General features: G+C 33.3%; 1 protein-coding gene across 1 annotated transcript in view; it reads right to left on the reverse strand.

Annotated features, from left to right (window-relative positions):
* LMBRD1 (LMBR1 domain containing 1) overlaps positions 1–16,059 on the reverse strand; it is a 125,525-nt gene that overhangs the window by 13,670 nt on the left and 95,796 nt on the right. Inside the window, exons 10-14 of the mRNA XM_008013601.3 lie at positions 13,146–13,210; positions 12,704–12,806; positions 12,024–12,128; positions 10,319–10,468; positions 8,844–8,922 (exon numbers count right to left, since the gene is read on the reverse strand). Coding sequence (XP_008011792.1) covers positions 8,844–8,922; positions 10,319–10,468; positions 12,024–12,128; positions 12,704–12,806; positions 13,146–13,210 — 502 coding nt within the window. The remainder of the gene's footprint in view (positions 1–8,843; positions 8,923–10,318; positions 10,469–12,023; positions 12,129–12,703; positions 12,807–13,145; positions 13,211–16,059) is intronic.

Below are 16,059 nucleotides of genomic sequence, written 5' to 3' on the forward strand. Positions count from 1 at the left end.
TAGCTTCAGTGAGGAAGAACATGAAGAGGAAAGACAGAGAAGGATATTTATAAGGTTTTAGGGTTGGGTGGGCTTTAATCAACGTTTTTCAAGGTGAGGACCTGGTTAGAACTGACAAAATAGTTTTGGATTGGTAACGATGATGAAATGGGGAAGACCTGAAGCAAGTCTTTTTGGGAAATCAGTCTTGATAAATAAGCTATTTTAGTTGTTTCACCATCATGAGTGAGAATTTCCTAAAGCAAGCATACAACTATGTTTGCTGGTTTTAAGTATTCTTTAGCATAGAGGCATGGAAATATTCCTGCCCCAGAATTGTTCATCATAGTAATATTATATTGGTGCCAACTCCCCCCATTTTATGGAATTAAAAAGCTTTTACAATTTATTGATCAGCTTTAAAAATGTTTTAGACTTTAATATGAATTGCTAAAATTAAATCTGGTACTCTGCAATGATATGCTGGGGTAGACAGGTAAATCTGAAAAATAACTAGAGAGAAGGCAGTAAATTTACAATAGTCCCTTAATATCCACGGGGGACTGGTTCCAGGAACCACCCTCCCACCCCCACCCTAAGACACCAAAATCCACGATACTCAAGCCCCTTATATAGGAGAATAGTATTAGCATATAATGTAACGTGAAGGTTTCATTCATTGTCTTTTTTTTTTTTTAAAGAAAAACAACTAGTTCTTGTCCTCTGCCAATATTTTGAGCTGATCTTATTCCTTTCCTTCAGTTGGTTGGGTCTTAATCTGTGTCGATAATTCTAACACAGATCTTTGCAAGTCTATTTATACTCATTTTCTTGGTGATCTCTCATCCAGTCTCACAACTTTACTTCCCATCTATTCCTAAGTAATCCAGTATACATTTTCTCTCCAGAACTCCAGATACAACTTAATTGCCACTCAAGATCTCCACTTGATGTTTAATGAATGACTAAAACACAAATGCTCAAAACTAAACTCTACATTCTCCCTCAATACATAAATGTAAACAATAGATAGATGGAATAAAGAATACAATTATTTTGCAAAAAGACTCAAGAGGAATTAGCCAACAAGGCATCTCCTGAATGCTGTTCAGTAAGATTCCATATGAAATATTAGGTTTACAAACAACTTTTGGTAATAAATTCATGCTTTTAGTTCATGTGGCATTCAGTATGTGGGATTTTTAAAGGTTATTTTTAAATATGTGGTAAAAAAATCCCAAATCAATCCATTTTTTTAAGTTATGTAATACAATTAAAGGATTAATGCTTGAGGTAATGGACACCACATTTGCCCTGGTGTGATTACTATTTATTGCATGCCTGTATCAAAATATCTTGTGTACCCCATAAATATATATACCTATACCTAGTATGTATCTACAAAAATGTAAGAAAAAAATCCCAAACCAAAACCACATTAAGGGATTCTCCTCAGTTAAAAATTTGTTCACTTAATTCTCTACTTCAGTCCATACAATCCTACTAAAACTGCATTTCCTATTTAAGATTTGCTAGTTGCTAAATGTCTCTTCAAAGCATCAACACTATTGATCTCTAAATATGATACTTTATTGGATATTATAATGCCATAGTATTCTTTTTATCTCTCCTCTTCCAGACTCTTATGTCTCCTCCAATAACCTAGGTTTAGCCTTTCGACCTTAGTTTTTTCTTCATATTGTCTATGACTTTCATTCCTTTATGGCTTCAAACAACCATTTCCATTATATTTAAAAAGCAGCAATGGTCTCCCTTTTTTTTTTTTTTTTTTTTTTTTTTTAACAATTTAAAGGACAGATGATGCAATAATGTTTCATTTTCTTGCACTCAAACAAAACACAAAAATGTTAAATCTTAAGAAAAATAAAACTGGAATCCAGATACTTGCATTAAAAGTCCTAAGTCTTATACTGTCTAACTTTTATCTCTTGGTGCCCTAGTTTCTCCATCTGCAAAAATGACTAAACTAGCTAGATGATCTTTCTAAAGTTTTTTTTTTAATATTCCAGTTCGTATTTTTAAAACTGTTTACAACTTATGTGGCACTTTATGGCCTTTATTCCCATATCTAGTCAGACTCTCATACAAAAAATGAGGGGATTCTTTAACTACATAACATCTTAGACAAATGGTTTCAGAAGGATAGGTACTTGAGATTCTGTGAAAATAAGTCAGTGTGCTAACTTGTTATCTATAGAAAGCAAGCTTGGGCCGGGCACTTACAGGTGTGGGATTACAGGTGTGTCACGCCTGTAATCCCAGGTGTGTCACGCCTGTAATCCCAGCACTTCGGGAGGCTGAGGCAGGTGGGTCAGGAGGTCAGGAGATCGAGACGATCCTGGCTAACGGTAAAACCCTGTTTCTACTAAAAATACAAAAAAGTAGCCAGGCATGGTGGCAGGCGCCTGTAGTCCCAGCTACTCAGGAGGCTGAGGCAGGAGAATGGCATGAACCTGAGAGGCGAAGGTTACAGTGAGCCAAGATCACGCCACTGCACTCCAGCCTGGACGACAGTGTGAGACTCCGTCTCAAAAAAAAAAAAAATAAATAAATAAAAAGAAAGCTTGGTAAGCAAGTTTTATTTATAGAGACTGTACTTTGAATCATCGCTTGATGACGGCCTTGTTTACTCCAGAACTTAAAGTTCAATTACTTTTTAATGTAAGATATCAATACACATTTTACTTATTCTTTCTCACATTATTATTTACAATAATTTTTATTTTCCTCCTTTGTACTTCCTATATATATATATAATTAAAAGCCTGCTTTAGCTTTCAATTTTGTCTGCTCATTTGTTTATAATTCATGTAGTTTGGTTTAACACATAGGTTTCCATTTTAGCATTTGCTAAGTTGTCTTAATCATCTGCCCTAGTAACATGGTATCCTCAAGCTAAATCCTAACCCTATTGGTCATGTGATTATTTTTTAAGGAGCTCTCTCTCGTGCTCCCCCCTCCACATATATATAGTAAGCAAATATACTTAATCAGAATAAAACCACAAAAATCAACTTTGATTTACAGAGATCATTCCATTTCCAGTCACTTTAATGTCCAAATAAGGCAACACAAGTTTACAATAACAAAGATAAAATAATTAAGCAGGGTAGCAGAAATAAAAATTTAGGTTAATGAATTTTTAAAAATGTCATTTGGAAACATATTATCTTGCTTCACCCCTAACTGTAGTCTCCAAATATTCAATGATGTTGCCACCATTCATTGTTATCATAACATACCAAATATATTTATGTTCTTATGCCTGGTTAATGCAGGTTTTTTTTTTATCTGTTTGAAATATCCACGTTATTTTCTGATCATTCATTCAGATTTAACTTACTCTTTTGGGTCCACAGAAAGGTTACACTGCCCCCCAGGGCAGAATAAATCACCATCTCCTTTTGCTTTACCACTGCATTTTGATTATAATTTCACTACAGCTTGCCATTTATTTTCCCTCTTATTATAATTATTTATTTTCCTATCCAAGTCCATTAGGCTACATGCTTTTTGAAGGTAAGTACTGTACATGTGTTTTCTCTGGTACTTTCTTTTTCCCAAAATCAAACCCAGTACTGACAATGTCTTCTATTTTTGTCCATTAAGGTATATTGGTCTTTCATCTTCCTATTTTGACTCAAATATTTATAGTTTCCAAATGTACATGGTCTTTTAAATAATTATTTGTTTTACATATTGCATTCACATTTACACATAAATTGTCTACATGTAAAGGTCCCCTTGGAGTAACAGTATGTAAAATTTAAAACTTGATTCCTAATTTGCTCAGTTGACTCACTTTGAACATAAACCATGCGTTACCTGTCAGGATGAATTAAGTAATACTGTCATTTTAAGAGAACTTCATAAAAATAGTAAGATAGGCATTCTTTATAGGATTATTACTAAATTATTCTATTCTTTAACGGATTATTTTAAACACAAAGTACTTAAATTATTTTTAGATAAATGACTCTCATTTGAAACCTAATCATTTTAAACACAACTAGGATTCCAGCAATATTTTCTATGTTGAATAAATGTCAGATTGTCTCATATATAAAAAAATATTAGTTTTAAAAGTCTAAAATATGTTTAATATTAATAAGACAGCAACATACGTATTTTTAGAAATTACTGCTTTAATATCTCTCCAGGCAGATTAACTTTTCTTAGAAAGAACTTTCATTATAACACTGAAAATTTAAATTTTTGTTTTAAATCTAAAAATCATTCTCTAAAATTCTGTTACTTGCAATGGACACATTGCAAAGGTGACATCAAATGCCTTATGAGTTATTTATTATAATATCATTTACTCTAGTCAAATGTTGTCACTAAATATGTTGTAAAGAATAGTGTATACGGCTATATAAGTCCCTCACCATCTCTCACCCTAAGGGTAGCGATGCCATCCCATCCCTACCCTTATGTGTCTAAATCCAAGGTCTTAATCTACTTATCTGTCTCTATCATTATTAAAGTATTCACTTAAAAAACTACCCTGCCATCCCAAATTTAGTTACATTTCTACCATCCTCTTCTAAGTTACGTACTGGCAAATTTAACATTTAGAGATGTGCTACAGAACAAAACAAAGTTGGGAAAGATAAACCCATAAAACTAAAGGGTAAGCTTTTGTACTGCAAAATAACATTTCAAAGAATGAGTCAACTAAAATGTTTAAGAAAAAATATTCAGTAGATCAAAGGGAATCATTTTTCACTATTGTAAATTAGATTAGACTGAAAAATAATGTGATTCATAAAAAAGTTACAGTGAAGTGTATTATTTGATTAAATCTTATTGACCTATAATATAAAAAATTCACTCAGTCCAGTAGTATCGGGGCATTTTAAAGGCCCCATTATCAGTTCAACATAATTTTGAAACTACAATTTGTTTTTGTTTTACGGCTATTATTTCAATACTACTGTAACAATTTGAACAATAGAATCTATTTTACATCTTCAAGGTCATTGACTCCTTGGTTAAAAACAAATTACAAACCAATTAAACACTAATTTTTCAATCTATTTTCATCCAGTGAAATATGGCAACCCAAGGCACTTCAACTATCAACCCTACTTGTGATGTACGTATACATTTCCAAGTAAAAACTCTTGAACTAACATCATTAAGTAGAACTGGAAAATTCTGTTGTATTTATTTATACTAACAACATTTTACTATTATTTCTTCAGGCAAAATAAAGGTATCCCCATCAGACGTTTATCAATCTCATCTCTTTATTTTAATCCTTTCCTTCAGTTTTAGTCTCTTCCCTTATTTCCCTACAAATCCTGGACCCTGTGGTCACCGTTTATTTTCTAACCTCAACTTGTCCTTTGCTTTCCATCCTTAAATCCCGAATTCTACTTCAGTTCTTCAATCCATTCCTTCTCCCAAACAACCTAAGAACTAATGGAGAAAAATTATACAAGTTGTGCAGACTTGTTCAATAAAAATATAAAATTGATAATTTCACCTCTGTCTGTTGACATATTTACCTATCGTTAACTTACCTTCAGTTAGATCCTCTCCTAATCCCCTTCACAGGCTATCAAAAGCTTTTGCTACTTTCATTAACTGTCTACTCCACAGCCTGCTTAATTCTCAGTATATGAGCTGAGCTCATCCTTTGTAGCCAGTTGAGAATTATACAGATATGCCACTTGTCGTCTACCCTCAGATAGTAACAAGTTACCATCTGAGGCCATATCCTTGCTTCCTTCTTTGCAATGTACAGAAAGAAATATCCCTCATTCTATCTAAAGCATTCTGTCCTGGATATTCTTAATACCATATCCCCCAGAACTGGATGATATTGGTCCATCATTCATCCTTTCTGACATTTTTCTTCAATCTTTCCTGCTCCACTAGTTCCGTCCCATTATCCCCGAAGTCTCTCCTAACTAAAATAAAAAAAAAGTTCTTGACCCTGCACATCTTCTTCAAGGAATTTTTATCTCTAACATTAAATTTTTTCTCTTTTTTCAGCCTTCATCTCTGTACCTTCCTTATCAGCTTGCCCTTAAACAATGATTATCCTGGGTTCCAGTGTCCATTCTCTTCTCACTCTTTACCCTCTCAGTTTCTCACATAAACAGGAACTCATATGTACCCCTGAGGGATTGGTTCCAGGACTCTGTTGGAAACCAAAATCCACAAATGCTCAAGTCCCTTACATAAAATGATGTACTTATACACACCATCCCACATCTTTTAAATTATCTCTAGATTACTTATAACACTAATACAATGTAAATACTATGTGAATAGTTGTTATACTTGTATTGCTTTTTGTGTTTTTTTTTTAAATTGTTGCTTGGTTATCTTTTATTTTATTTTTTCCCAAATTATTTCTGACCCAAAGTTGGTTGACTCTATGGATCTGGAACCAATGAATATGGAGGTCTAACTGTATACCCAACTACTTATGAGACCTCCACCTGAACAATTTTGAGACATCTCAAGTTAACTAATCATTTTTTTTTTTTTACAATTTTTCTAATCTCAGTACTTTTTTTTTTTTTTTTTTTTTTCTGAGACAGAGTCTTGCACTGTCACCTGCCTGGGTCAGAGTGCAGTGGCACAATCTCGGCTCACTGCAACTTCCGCCTCCCAGGTTCAAGCGATTCTCCTGCCTCAGCCTCCCAAGTAGCTGGGATTACTGGGATGTACCACCACACTCAGCTAGTTTTTGTGTTTTTAGTAGAGACAGAGTTTTGCCATGTTGGCCAGGCTGATCTCAAACTCCTGACCTCAGGTGATCCGCCTGCCTTGGCCTCCCAATGTATTTTTTACCTCAGCTGGTAACACCAAAATTAATCAAAGTACTCAGTAACTGGAGTATCATTCTAGAATCTTCTGTTTCTCTCACCATTGCTCTACAACTAATCAGAAATTCTTTCAATTTACTTCTTAAATTTCTTTATTTCATACCCTCATGACCACTGTTCAGATCAGGCTTTCAATTCTCTTGGATTATTTTAGATAGCTCTCCCTCCCCTAAGTGATTTCCATAATCTGGTCTCAATTTCTCAAATCCATTATCTCTATAACCGCTATAATTAACTTACTGAAAAGAAATCAGATCATAACTTCTACTTTCTTGCTTGAAACACTTCATTACCTCTTTCGTCACTTTCTAAAACCTTTTATGATCTGACTCATGACTCTGCCTTCCTCCCTCCAATCCCCAAACAAAACCAATGTTCTTGAACACACGCCTGTGCAATTTAAGGTAATCGTTTGTACACTTTATTCTTCTGGCTAGAACAGCCTTCCCTTGATGTGCATACCAGATACCTTAAAATGTAGCTCTGATATCTCTTTTCTGAAACGTTTCTTTTTTGACTACTACTCCACAATGACCTCCACAAGGCAGAGTTAATTGTGTCTTCCTCTGGCCTATCCCTGTACCTTGTACTTGTTCCTAATACTCTATTACATTACATAGTTGACCCTGCTATAAAAAACTCAGAATTGGCCAGGCGCGGTGGCTCACGCCTATAATCCCAGCACTTTGGGAGGCCAAGGCGGGCGGATCACGAGGTCAGGAGATCGAAACCATCCTGGCTAACATGGTGAAACCCCGTCTCTACTAAAAATACAAAAAATTAGCCGGGCAGGGTGGTAGGCGCCTGTAGTCCCAGCTACTTGGGAGGCTGAGGCAGGAGAATGGCGTGAACCTGGGAGGCGGAGCTTGCAGTGAGCCAAGATCGCGCCACTGTACTCCAGCCTGGGCGACAGAGTGAGACTCCATCTCAAAAACAAAAACAAAAAAACCTCAGAATTTGTGTTTTTCGTAATGGTATTCATGAATGATTCATGCAGAAACATATAATATTTGACACATTACTTTACCACAAAATAAAAGCATTGAAGGCAAGCATAGAAAACACTTTTACAAATTTTGAAAGAATAAATCAGGAATCCTTAATCAGAAATGAATACTATAACATTCAAAGAAAAAATCACCTAAACAACTCACATAGCAAAAAAAAAAAAGATACTCTAAAACTACACAAGGGTTAAGAGCACAGAATTTTTGTCAGAGTACACATATAATAATTAACACAGTGCCTTGAAAACAACTGTATATCTTTTTTTTTTTGAGACGGAGTCTCGCTCTGTCCCCAGGCTGGAGTGCAGGGGCCGGATCTCAGCTCACTGCAAGCTCCGCCTCCCGGGTTTAGGCCATTCTCCTGCCTCAGCCTCCTGAGTAGCTGGGACTACAGGCGCCCGCCACCTCGCCCGGCTAATTTTTTATATTTTTTAGTAGAGACGGGGTTTCACCGTGTTAGCCAGGATGGTCTCGATCTCCTGACCTCGTGATCCGCCCGTCTCGGCCTCCCAAAGTGCTGGGATTACAGGCTTGAGCCACCGCGCCCGGCACAACTGTATATCTTTAAAGTTAACTGCTATTATAACTAATATTATTATTATTAAATTAAATAACCAGACATGGATGAATTAAAAATTGTTCTAGGTCATAAGTACTTTTGGTCTTGGTACTAAAAATTGTAGATTCCACCAAACTCCTTTATGTTCTTAAGGAAAAAAAAAACCACTTAAGAGGGATTTCTTATTATACTAGTAAATGTGATAAATAATAACTACATTTTGTTACTTCCTAAGTAATTTTAATGGTTCTTTCTCTAATGCAAATCCTTTCATTAACAAGAAATTCTATTGAAGAGATTTGCCAACCTCTACTTGCTGAAAGTTTCCTTCTTACCACGTAGCAAAACAAATGCATCAAATGATTAACACAGCAAAATGCCAGGAAATTCTTTTCCTACAAAGTTGTAAGTTCTAAAACAAGTTGCTTTTACCTTCAGGAGCATCTGCATCACATCTCTTTGGCACAGAAAGGGTTGAATTGCCTTTATGGTTATCAGAAGTTACATTAGTCTGAAAGATAAAAATACAGTTAAAATGTAAAAACCACATTAATAAATACATTTGGATTTAAAAAGTAATCACTATGAACTGTATACTCCATATACTAACTACAGCTATCTAACATTCCAAAATGTAAATTTTATGTTACATTGTTCTTAGAAGAAAAATAATTATGGTAAATTAAACATTAAGGCTTTTTGCAATAATAATCCTTTAGGTCCTGTGTTGAACAACAGGGTTTCTTCCCAGAACAAATTCCATTTTAAGTACAAAGTAGAGCATCTGAAAAGAATGCTATTTTCAGACTGTGGAACATGCAAAGAATATCTTTTGTCCAAGCAAAAGCATAGTCTTCCTTCATTCCTTCACAGAAGGATGTTTAATAAGCATGACCTAGTGAGGTAGGTGAAGGGGATGATTGGGCAAGAAAAGAATAAAAAGGTATAAGAAGTGAGAAATATGGTTCAGGTGATTTTCCAGCATGGTGTTTCCCAAACTCAGGTCATTCATGTACCTCCATCATGATGTGTGCTTTATCTGTTTCACCTGCATTATAACTAAACATTTTTCAATGAAATAGCCTTTTAACACTCATCAATATTATCGAGGGTACTGATTGAGGGTTGATATGTTTGTTAGATTTTTCTTTCTAATTGCATGTTAAAGTAAAGAAAGAATGAAGGAAGTGCAGGATAAAAAAGAAATGATCTGGGCACACTGATTTAATAATGAAAGACTCCACTAAAGCAATGCTTGATCAGGCCCTGAAACATAAATATGGTTTGAACAGTTAAGAAGTAGAGCAAAAGGTATTTAAAAAAAAGGAAACAAACTAAACAAAGTTTGAATCAGATTTGGTCAGAATATTTTGAATCGTCAGAAAATCCAAACACTGTTCTATTAAAACTAAAAGTCACAAGTGGCTTTTGAGAGCTCAACAACATCAATAAATCAGCATATGAGGATACCTATCACGTTAGAAGAATGTATAGTTATCTACATATAAAACATTTATAAAGCCTCTTCCAGGGGATTCATAGTGCCAATGAACGGACATGCTGTGCTCACCAAAATGTTCTTTGGGAGCCACATTATTAAAATTAGTTAAAATGTTATTTTAGAGGAAGTATTATGAGTTTTAATGAAGTACTAACGTAAAGCTCAGTAGCTTAGCATCACAGGGCCCATTTAAGGAACTATTGTAATGAAATTCTGTGTGTTGTTTCAAAAAAACAACAGTATGAAACAAATATAAACATGCTAAAAATAGAAATAAAAAACCAGTTTTAGCAATATTAAATTTAATCTGATGAGCTAATATGCTAACCATCACAATTAAAATTTGATTTTAAATATCACTATCTTTAAAATATCAAAATAATCAAGTTTTAAGTATTTCACTTACCTCTATTAAGTAATTTTGGCTTCCATACATAACATATTGGGGAGCAAGACTATAAATCATATAGCTAGTGTGAAGGACAATAAGCAGAAGTATCATGCAGAGAAAAAGGAGTGCTTGGGGCCTGGTTCTACCTCTTCTGATTTTATATAACTGGAAAGAAAAGAGTGACAAAATTTCAGCAAAATATTTCATTTGTAAAGCATTAAATACTGTTCTTGTGTTATGGGAAATGATTTACACAGTTCAGTCAACCATTATTTTTCTTCCAAAGTAAATACTAAAAATTCTTAATCATCCCAAATAATTTTAAGATAATTCACATGGTCTATTTATCTTCTAAACTTACTGTGTAACAGTATCTGTTAGAAATTCATGGAGCTAATTGTGAACTATCTCTAGTTCTATCTAAAGATTAGAAGTATGAATTTAAACTATAAGTATCAGTAATATACTATGGTTTTATATAACTTTTTATATAATACTGTATAAGAATAGACAATGTCATGTGTTTATAAACATCCGTTTCTATGAAATACTCATGACATCCTTATACTTTGCTATAAAAATTAGTTTGTGAAAAATTCTGATAATCTTACTAAAGAGCTTTTCACATTTATCTATACTAAAGGGAAATGAAAATACATGGTAACTGAAATATAAGGAACCAGGTAACTTGCTTCATTTCAATACCATAGCATGCTTTTATATTTTAGCAACTTAGGTATCACCTCCCTGTTTTATTACTAGATTGTAGTACAGACTCCAATTCCAGATGGGATGACAATAAGACCATTTATAAATTTACATTTCCCAGGTTCTTTCACAGCCAGTAGTGGCCATGTGATAAAATATTAAACATGAAAAGCAAAGCAGAAGTCTGTTAGGGATTTCTGTAAAAGTCTTGTTTTATTGATATAATTGTATACCCCTTTCTCCTAACTACCTTTTTCTTCACAGAATATGAACAGGATAAAAGGAACTACAGCACCCATACTACAATCATGACAGAGATACTCGAAGAATTACAGAGATATTGGATCTGACTTTTTGAGCTACTGAAGCAATACTAGTTTCTTTTTTCCATAGCAAGAAATCTTTTATTAGTTCAAGCCACTATTTAACTGAGATCTCTTTTACCCACAGTAGTGGGTAAAAGTAGTGGAAGTAGTGTCACTACCCACAGTAGTGGAAGTAGTGTCTACCTGATACAGCTTCATTTTAAAATTGTTAATTTACGCAAAATAAGCATTTGAAGAAAATAACCAATGATACGGTAATCTTTACTAATAGGGAGGGCTATCTTTTGAGCTTCAGTGTATCTATTATATTCGAATGTGTTTCTACTAAGAAACAATATAACTTTTGGAACTACTGACATTTTAGGCTAGATAAGTCTGCCCTATGCGCTATAGGATTTTTAATAGAATCTGTGGCCCCTACCCAATACATGCCACTAGCACTCCCCAATTATAACAACTAAAAATATCTCTAGATACTGCCAAATGTTTCCGGGGGGGCAAAATCACCCTGTTTAAGAACCACTGCTCTAGATAAAAAGTACTCTTATGTCAACATGAAGTGAAAAGGCTAGTATTTCTCTCATTTGTGGTATAAAGATACAGCTACTATAATCTAAATCTAAGATAATTTGCAATAATGGAGATTACACACAAAATGAGAAAAAAATACTGTAATATATACTTACTCTAATCCAAAAGAACCATATGCCAATATTTCGAATTCCTGCCATTGAAGTAAAAATAAAGTACATAATAATAATTGTTATAAGAATATAATCAAGAGGGAAAACCTGAAAAAAAAAAAGATGAAATTAAATTTAACATACAAACTATAAGCACTCTAACAGTCATATAAAGTAAACTAAAAACATTATTCCCATTTGGCAAATATTTACAATATCAACCTTGATTTAAATTAGGCTACTGTGTTTAAAAAAAAAATCCTCAAAAAACAAACAAGTACCAAACTATTACCAAAATTTTTAATACCATTATACTAAGAAAAATCCTAAAGCAAATTAAACTAAAATTCATTTATTGATGAGATAAAAGACTTGATTAAATATTAACACCAAAAATAATTTGGAGAGGGTCACCTCATGTTATGTAATATATCCCAAGTCAAATTATGTATAACATAAAAGTCTAGGAATATATCAATATAATAATATTTAAAGCAACATGTCAATGTATAAACTACAGGCAAATAAAAAGTAAAACTAGAAAATAACATAAGCATATGTCAAACTATTAATAGGTTTTTAGCATAATAATTTTATGTGGAACAGGATGTCAGAATGTTTGCTAGACTCTAGCATTTTATACTCTAGCAGCTACAGTATAAAATGATTGATATTTTACTTACTGTTTGTAGTAAAGGCAAAAGCATATTCAGTGGATTACTCAGGTTTGCTCCAAAAATTATGAAACCAGAATCTATTCCAGCTGAATGAAGAGCTTTATCTAAACTAAAAAAATTATAATGAAATTTGTTATACTACCAAATTTTCAGCAAATTTAGAAAAAAAATCATAATTTAAGCATGCAAATACATCTAAGTCAAAGAAAACAATCGATAACAAATTAAATCTCACTTAAATATCTCACAGCTATTGTTCAATTGATGGAGAATAAAGAAACATTCTATTATTGGACGTTTAAGCCATTCTTTGAGTTAATGCTATAGAACACTTCAAGTAAGAAAACTACTTAAGATGAATAGCCTACACTAATGGCATTCAGCAACAAAATGTATATTATCACAGAATTTGCATAAGTGCTTTAGAAAATGTGTCTACTGTACTTACTTTGACAAGAAGAGAGAGATTACAAACAGTAATGCAACTAAGATGAAAAATATTCCCCAGATGATCTAAAAGCAAAAATATATTCATTAAAATATAGTTCTAAAAGTTGATATTAAAAGCACAAAACCATTATATTCAATATGAGTTGCTAGAATATGACAAAGATCTAACAAAAACAATCTAAGATACATTTTAATTTAGTATACAATTCCAGGCATTTATACCTGAATTTTCATTATAAGACTATTTGATTGAGAACATGTACATAAAAGAGACAAAGCATTTGAAAAGTCTTCACTAATAAGTAAACAAATGAAACTCTTTGTTAGACCAAATACAAAGTTTTTATTCCACTACACTGAAATGAGACTTTAATGTTGACTGAAAAGTACATTATGACTAACAGACACACACACACCCCCCAAAACCATGAAATGCAGGCTATATTACCCTGTTAGTTAAAATAGAAAATTTAGAACATTTTCCCATAGAAGTAATAATATATATAAATGATATATATAGTGGTTAAATTGTATTACAATCCATAAAAGCCTGTACAAGTGACACTATTCCTGAAACAGAGTACTAACAACACTGAAAAAATTGTCATGTAAAACAATGTTTCTGTGGAAAAATGTCCTAAGCACTTTAAGTAGCGGAACACATTTCTCCCAATTGTATGAACTTTATATTAAAGCTGGTAGAAAAAGAGGAAGAAAAATATTATAACTGAGTTTCTAATGAAAAGTTTCAGAGTATAAAAGGGGTGAAATCTATGTTAAGAAAAACCTAAGCTCTTTTTCCCCCAAAATCTTCCCCAAGTTCCAGGGACAACTGGGCTAAAGAGTTGTCAAGACCAGACCCAAAAAGAAGAGTCCCAGTAAGCACAGTTAAGTGTGTGGGGCTCCTCCTTTAACTGGAATTGATATAAAGAGATCAATGAATGTTATGAAATCATGAATGGCAGGGAGATTTTTTCATCTTATTTCACATGACTGTTGAAGTAAATTTTAGAATCCTGAGAGAATAAAAGAAGTAATGCATGAACCTACCTAGCCTGAAAAGATGATTTTTGGAAGTAATTTTAGACCTGCATTCTGGGGAATTCTTCAGTTATGGCAGGGTGCCTTTGGGGTTCACTAGGAAGGAGAGAGTTGACAACGAGAAGGGACCAAGAAGGCTATAGTCATCTCTTGAAAACAGAGTGATAGTGCATGTACTATTTTTCATGCTGGGATTCTGCAAGAGAATTCATTATTTAAAAAGGGTTTCATTGCAAAAGATTTTGAAGTGACTCCTTTATAGTAACAAATGTTCATTAGTAGAGTGTATAAAGGAGTTAATCTTTTTTTTCTACTAGATTCAGGCATCTATATTTGGTACTGTGGTGAACCGAAAGGCAAGACAGACTTATACTTAGGATTCTCAAGTGAAAAACATTCCTTCCTAATAGCTGTTAACAAAAAATAGTTTGTAGCATGAGGCAGTATAATTACCAAGTGCCAATTAGTAGTAGGAGAACATGATATGGAAACAGGATTTGAAGTTAAGATTCCCTTCCTTTGATGTCCATTTTGGCAAAAAAAAAAAAAAAAAAGCTAAAAAAAAACCCACCCTCTTAGCTATCTTCCCAATCTGTAGAGATGACTGACCCAGAGTTAGACTGCTTAATCAGTGACTTAACAGAATACAGAACAAACGTAAAAAATATAAATACTTTACAAAGACCAAGAAAACTATACATATTTAAATATTAGAACTTAAATTAGTAGTTACAGAATCATATCAGTGATGACCACATTGGGGTGACCTAAATGCTACATATTATGCTCTAGCTATAATGTCAATTTTGAAATAAAAATTAAACTATAGAGGTAACGTCAATAAAAACAGAATAAGAACTTCTGAACATTTTCTCCTCTGTAGAAGCAGATTACAAGAAAAATCAACGGGGAAAGAAGAGCCTTTTTAACAAATAGCATGGGACAAGTAGATACCCACATACAAAAGAACTTGTATCCTTACCTCACACCATATAAAAATTCAAACTGGACCAAAGACCCAAATGTAAGAGCTAATAAACTATAAAAACCCTTAACAGAAAACAGGTGTAACTCTTTGTGACCTTTGGATTAGGCTATGATTTTCTAGATAAGATACCTAAAGCACAAGCAACAGAAAAAAAATTGGACTTCATCTAAATTAAAAATTCTCTTGCTTCAAAAGATACTATCAGCAAAGTGAAAAACCAACGCACGGAATAGGAGAAAATATTTGTTTTGTGAATATAAAGAACTCCTACACCTTAAGAAGAAGAATACAATCCAATTGAAAAATGGGCAAAGGATCTGAATATGCATTTCTTTAAAGGAAATATACAACTGGCCAATAAGCACCTGAAGAGATGCTCAATATCATTCACTAGAGAAATACAAATCAAACCCACAATGTGAACCAGAGAAATGTGAGCCAATCTACTTCATGCTCACTAGGATGTCTATAAACAAAAAAAAATTAACAAGTGTTTATAAGGCTATGGAGAAATTGAAACTCTCATAGAGTTCGGTGGGAATGTAAAATGGTGTAGATGCTTTAAAAAACAGCCTTGACAATTCCTCAAAAAGTTAAATATAGTTATCATATCACCCAGCAATTCCAGTCTTTGGTAGATACCAAACAGAAATGAAGACATCTATCCACACAAAAATTTGTGTACAAATGTTCACAGCAGCATTTTTCATAATACTAAAAAATGAAAACCCAAATGTCCATGAGTTGATAAACTGATAAACAAACTGTGGTATATCCATACAATGGAATATTATTCAGCCATAAAAAGAATGAAATAATGCTATATGCACATGAATGAATCATTAAAAACATTTATGCTAAATGAAGACAGAAAACACTACAT

The sequence above is a fragment of the Chlorocebus sabaeus genome, chromosome 17, assembly GCF_047675955.1.
Source record: "Chlorocebus sabaeus isolate Y175 chromosome 17, mChlSab1.0.hap1, whole genome shotgun sequence".
Taxonomy (NCBI): domain Eukaryota; kingdom Metazoa; phylum Chordata; class Mammalia; order Primates; family Cercopithecidae; genus Chlorocebus; species Chlorocebus sabaeus.